The sequence below is a fragment of the Lynx rufus genome, unplaced genomic scaffold, assembly GCF_022079265.1.
Source record: "Lynx rufus isolate CCGP_SWC_20201006 ecotype Redwood Valley unplaced genomic scaffold, mLynRuf1.p SCAF_8, whole genome shotgun sequence".
Classification (NCBI taxonomy): domain Eukaryota; kingdom Metazoa; phylum Chordata; class Mammalia; order Carnivora; family Felidae; genus Lynx; species Lynx rufus.
This window is the reverse complement of record NW_025814896.1, coordinates 23,709,869-23,716,008: the sequence shown is the minus strand read 5'-3', so window position 1 is coordinate 23,716,008 and position 6,140 is coordinate 23,709,869. Positions and strand designations below refer to the sequence as shown.

Genomic DNA, 6,140 nt, shown 5'->3' with positions numbered 1-6,140 from the left:
CCATATAATTTCTTTTTGCCTGTTACCCCCACTGCTGCTGCTGTCATCCCAACAACCTGCTTTGTTGAGGTCCAAAGGACTAGGACTTGCATGAACTCTGCAGGGTGTCACGTGTGGACAGTGAGCTTGCCCAACACACTGTAGCTGACTTCCATTTCTGCTTCCATGCTCTGTATGGACAAAATCTCCTTGTAATCATTGGTCTGATTAACAGTCATTGCACCCCTTTCTTTGCTTTTCTGATCCAAATCCAAAGTAGGCATCCTGGTGAATGAGAGAGGAATGTATGTGTCAGTAAGCTGAATCCTGTCTTTGTCCCAGCTCCCCTCATTCAACATCAAGTGTGAAAGACTGCCTCCTGGAGCTGGGAGAACAGAGCTCATATTCTCCAGGGAAGACACACTCTGAACACACAGAGGGGTCCCCTGAGCCCAGAAAACAGAGTATCAACTAGCTGCTCCTCATCATATTGGAGGAAGAGAGGATTCCCCAGGGACACAAGCGAAGGGTATCCCAGGAAAAGGCAGCAGTGTGTGAAAAGGCAGAAGGCAGCTGGTATTCGGGGAACACCAAGAAGCCCATTGTGTGAGCCTGGGAGAGAAGAAGGGAGGGGAGGGGTCAGATTATACACAATCTTGAAAGCCAGGTAGAAATTTTTAGACTCTATGCTGAAGTATGGAGGAGAGAAGTCTTGTGTGAGAAATGGACAAGACGCTTTCCTAACCTGGTCACAGATGCACAAGGCACAGACAGAGCCATGAGCCCCAGGAAGGCATACTGGCCCTGGTCAGTCATCCAGCCAGCTGCCTTTGTTATACCTAAGGAAGGTGGGGCTGATCACCAGGAGGTGGGGAAAAAAGGGAGAGGGGGCTGAACTGGACCCCTTCCCACAGCACCCCACAGCCACATCTTACTCCCTCCCATACCCTTACTGGGTCTTTGCTGTCTTCCATTCCACTAGGGAACTGGACCACCTTCCAAAATCTAAGAGAATTAGGAAGTGGGGGGAGGTTCAGCAGGCTGAGACCTGGGGAGATTCTGCAGATGTCCCTAATTAGCCAGCAGAGGGTGTCCCTGGAGCTCCTCTGTCCTCCCCTGCAATGACCTCCCCTCATCCCCAAACTAAGAACATTTGGGGTCCCAGACCATCACCTCCTCACTTGGAGCATCTGAAGTCCACACCAGACCAGAAAGCTTCAGCAGCAGCAGCAGCAGAAGCAGCAGCTGTCTCCAAGAGCCCTGGCTGCTGGCATTCCCAGGATAGATGAAGCATCCTATGGTTTGGTTCCCCACCTTTTCAATGCTCTGGACAGGGCCCTGGTTCATTCTGGAAAAGAGAGCAGGAACTGCCAGAACTCTGAGGACACCCTTGACCTTCCCACGTCCTGCCCTCTCCTCAGCACACACCCGAAGGCTAGGGTCCGCTGGTTGATATTGTTGCCAAGGCCGGAGGCCCGCAGGATCTTGGAGTTCCCCCCCAAAGTACAAGTCCCAAGTAGAAATGGAAATGGCTCACTGAGAGTCTGGGAATCCCCTTGAACACCTTTTTCCACATTTTGCCAAAACCACTTGCTGAGTTCATGTCCTGGAAACAGCAGAAGGGAGGAGATTGGGGTTTGGGACCTGGGTATCAGCTCTAGTGGAAAGAAAGATCCGGAGGGTGAAATCCCAGAACTGACGGTCAGGGGTTGAGGTTGTGAAGATGAGAAGTGTGGGGCATCTGGGTGGCTCAGTCAGTTAAGCGTCTGGCTCTTGATTTTGGCTCAGGTCATGATCTCATGGTTCGTAGGTTTGAGCCCCACATCAGACTCTGTACTGTCAGTGCAGAGCCTTCTTGGGATTTTTTCTCTCCTCTCTCTCTACCCCTCACCCACTCAAGCTTGTGCTCTCTCTCAAAATAAATAAACTCGGGGCGCCTGGGTGGCGCAGTCGGTTAGGCGTCCGACTTCAGCCAGGTCACGATCTCGCGGTCCGGGAGTTCGAGCCCCGCGTCAGGCTCTGGGCTGATGGCTCAGAGCCTGGAGCCTGTTTCCCATTCTGTGTCTCCCTCTCTCTCTGCCCCTCCCCCGTTCATGCTCTGTCTCTCTCTGTCCCAAAAATAAATAAACGTTGAAAAAAAAAATTTTTTTTTAATTAAAAATAAATAAATAAATAAATAAATAAATAAACTTAACAAAAAAAAAGATTAGAGGTGCACTAAGCCAGGACTGAGGGCAGGGGTTTGGTGGGAATGTGGGATATAGGCTAGGCTTTGGAAGGACAAGGCAAGGGACCAGGCCCAGGGTTGACCACTAGTCAGCCACCAGAGCACAGCACGAGGAGTCCTGGACTCTGTTCATCTTCTCATAGGTACTCTATCATCTTCTCATAGCATTCAGCATACCAGCCCCGTTCTCCAACTCTGTGGTAGCAGAGGGAGGAGTTTAGTGTTTCAGATGGGCAGCCACTCTTCCAGAATTTGAACCAAGGGCAGTTGCAATGCCCCAGTACCAAGACCATCAGTGTTCCCTGGGGTGCCAATTCAGGTTTTGGATCCAGGCAGGGGGCCATCAGCCACAAGATGAGCACCCAGAAGCCCCACAGGACAAAAATCTGCCACAAGTGCTTCATGTTCAGCCCAGATGACGAGTCTCGTGGCAGGCAGCAGACTGACTTCTCTACCCAGGACTGAGAAGAAGGAGGAACTGAGGCTCCAGCATCTCTCTGTTCCATTGGCCCCCGTGGCTCCTCAACCCTCCACACCACACCTCCTCCCAGTCTATCATCTCCTGCCTCCATATCCATTTGCTCACCTCCAAAGAGGACTCTGGCTGGCCCTAGGATGGCAGATGCAGGGACAGAGAGATAACTTATGGCGGGTCCCATATCCTCCCCACAGGAGGAAGGCTTAGCTCTCAGTGGGGTTCTCCATGCCACCAGTTACTCTATAGATGCCATCACAACGTACACATTGTGACCTCCCTCTTGTTGCCTACCTGGGCAAAGCTGCCACTCTATCCTGTCTGGAATACACCAGCGACCTACACTAAACATAAGATCTATGAGAATGGGGACTTAAAATCATTTAAAAAATATTTATGGGATACATGAATGGAGTTGAGAGGGAACTAAAATACTGAGCCACCCAGGTGACCCTGCTTTCTTTAACTCTTTCAATTTTAGCCCCTGGGAATTTCCCTTACTTTTTCATGAGTCAGCTATATGTTCAAAGAGATCATTGTTATTTAGCATTTCAAGATGTTTTTCACCAGGAAGGTTTCCAGGATTAAGTCTACATATTACTGAAACTAGAACCTTTATTTTTGCATTTTTTGAAAAATGTTTATTGATTTATTTTTAGAGAGACAGAGAACACGGGAGGGGGAGGGACAGAAAAAGAGGGAGAGGGAGGATCCCAAGCAGGCTTTGCACTGTCAGTGCAGATCTCACGAACCGTGAGATCATGACCTGAGCTGAAATCAAGAGTTGGACACTTAACCAACTGTGCCAACCAGGTGCTCTGAACTAGAACCTTTATAATTAGCTTTCACACTGGTTATTGTTTTGTGACTTATGTAATTATATAAATAATGTTTTACAAATATTGAAAGAAGAGCCTTCCTTATGTGGGTTGCACCAGAATGCAAATAAAAAATATTTGCTTGGGACTCTTAGCCCAGTGCTTCTCAAACAAGAGTATGCATCAGAATCACCTGGAGAGCTTCATAAAAACACAGAATGCTGAGCCTCATCCCCACAGTCTCTCATTTGGTTTTTCTGGGGTGTGCCTGAGAATTTGCATTTCTAACAAATTCTCAGGTAATGACAATGCTGCTGGTCCAGGGACCACACTTTAAGAACCACTGTCTTAGCTTAATAGATCGATCTAGGGGCGCCTGGGTGGCTCAGTCGGTTAAGCGTCCGACTTCAGCTCAGGTCACAATCTCGCGGTCCATGAGTTTGGGCCCCGCGTCAGGCTCTGGGCTGATGGCTCAGAGCCTGGAGCCTGCTTCCGATTCTGTGTCTCCCTCTCTCTCTGCCCCTCCCCCATTCATGCTCTGTCTCTCTCTGTCCCCAAAATAAATAAACATTAAAAAAAAATTTAAAAAAAATAGATCGATCTAGCCAGAAAACTATTTTACAGGAAAAAAAAAAAAACCCAATTCCTTTATTAAAATGGAAGATCATTTTCTAATTATATTTTTGTTTTCTAAAGAAAAGCTTGTGTTTTCCTCCTACAACCTGCAATAGCATCCTAACTGGTATATCTGCTTCTGTTCTATCCATCCCTCACCCATTCTTCAGCTAGCAACTGACATGATCTTAAATTAATTTCCTGCTTAAATCCTTAAAATGGTATCAGAATAAAATCCATACAGAATAAAATCCAAAATTCTCACTCATCTCACAGTTTTCAGCCATTCTGGCTTTTTCTTTTTTCTAGAACTTTCCAAGTTCTATCTCACCCCAGGACCTTTGCACTTGCAATTCCTCTTCCTGGAACGCATTGCTCCCTCCCACTCAGTACTTCACCTGTCTGGTTTCTTCCCTTTCAAGTCTCATTTTAAATGGCATTCATCTTAGGGTTCATTCCCTGACCTCAGTATTATTAAAGTCTATAAGAACCTCTACTAATTGGACTCTGAGACCCACTGACACAGCTATATTATGATTCTTCCTTCTCAGGGTAAGTAGTGGGATTTCTACACTGTGATTATTATTTTCAATCCAGATACACCAAGGTCCCCGTATTTCTCCCAAGAGAAAATTGATCCATCTGCACTGGGAAAGAAGAACATGTAACATCTGCAAATATATTTATTTCTTTAACAATTAGGGAAAGTTTATCAGTGTGGATATAAGGTAAAAGAAGACTGTGACAGGGCAGAAGGAACTAACGAAAGGGCCTGAAAACTTCCTCTTCTCTGGTTGGGCTTGTAGGCTGTAGCTGCAGGGGACCAGTGCAGCCCCATGTGCAGTGAATGAGTCCAGTATAGGCCCCACTTGCTCCAAAGGTTGAAGGATCCCACTTGACGGAGAAGGTTGAAGCATCAGTATAAAGCCTGACATTATGAAGAGTGAAGTCTCTAACTAGTCAGTGTCTTGGTCTCCTTGGCCACCTAAAAGAATTCCAAAAAGGGAAGGACCATCTAATTCTGGAATTCCTAAAACAGAAGGTCCCCCACCCCTGTTGTCCCGTTACAGTGCCCTGTTTATTTGCTTCAGAGTACAAGGCACATTATGCTCTTTAATTATTATTTACTTTTTTCCAATTGTTTATGTGGTAAAATACACATAACAAAATTTACCATCTTAATCATTTCTAAGTGGTGTGTATACACATTTTTTTGTCTGCCTCTTTCTACCCCATACTGAAAGTTTCTTGAGGGAGACATGAGCCCTATCTTATTTACCATGGTATTTCCATAACCCAGGGGAGATCTGGGAAATAGGAAGAGCTCAATAAATATGTGTTGAAGAAGTGAATGAGGGTCATTAAGCCTGGAGCCTCACTGAGGAGAGAGGGTTAGGAAGTTAAACGTGGAAGAGCACCAAATGGGCACAAGCCAGAGAGTAAAGGACAATTTCTGCTAACATCCTTGGTCATTCATCCAAGAATAGATGCCACTCGCACTTGGTGGTGGTAACTAATGTGTGGAAAGGACCCAGACTCTGGAGCCAGAAAAAACAGGCCTTGAACCCCAGCTGTCCTGTTAACCTTAAACAAAGTCAACTCACTTCTTGGCTTCCTCATCTATAAATGGGGTTTGAAACAGTGCCTACCTCCCAGGGTTGTTCTGAGGGTAAAATAGATTAGAGCGGTTGGCATACTGTCAGTTTCCAGTTCCCATGAGCTAGTTCGTTCTTTCCCCCCTTCCCTAGAAAACTGCAGCCTGAGGGCAGAAGGGGGACTCTGACATTGCTCAGCTTCTCCTGAGTCAGGCTGCCAAAAAGCAACCAGCTCTGGTGTCCCTTCTCCTCTTCCTGGAAGCCTTCCCTAACCCAGTGCGTCAGTCAGTTTCTCCTACAGACTACCACAGTCTCCTGTGCCACCTTTTATCAAAGTTCTGGTCTTATTACATCACTAAAATGACCTGAGCCAAGCACCTTCATGCGCCATGTTCAGAAGCACGGAGAGGCTGTTTGAGTAAAATCAACCC

General features: G+C 46.7%; 1 protein-coding gene across 1 annotated transcript; it reads right to left on the bottom strand.

The window, feature by feature from the left end:
* Positions 1-207: 207 nt before the first annotated feature.
* On the bottom strand, positions 208-2,610 carry CUNH20orf173 (chromosome unknown C20orf173 homolog). The gene is given in 5 exon segments (XM_053722166.1): positions 208-264; positions 1,153-1,274; positions 1,406-1,495; positions 1,498-1,585; positions 2,401-2,610. Coding segments are annotated over 5 exon segments (567 nt in total).
* Between the last annotated feature and the right edge of the window lie 3,530 nt (positions 2,611-6,140).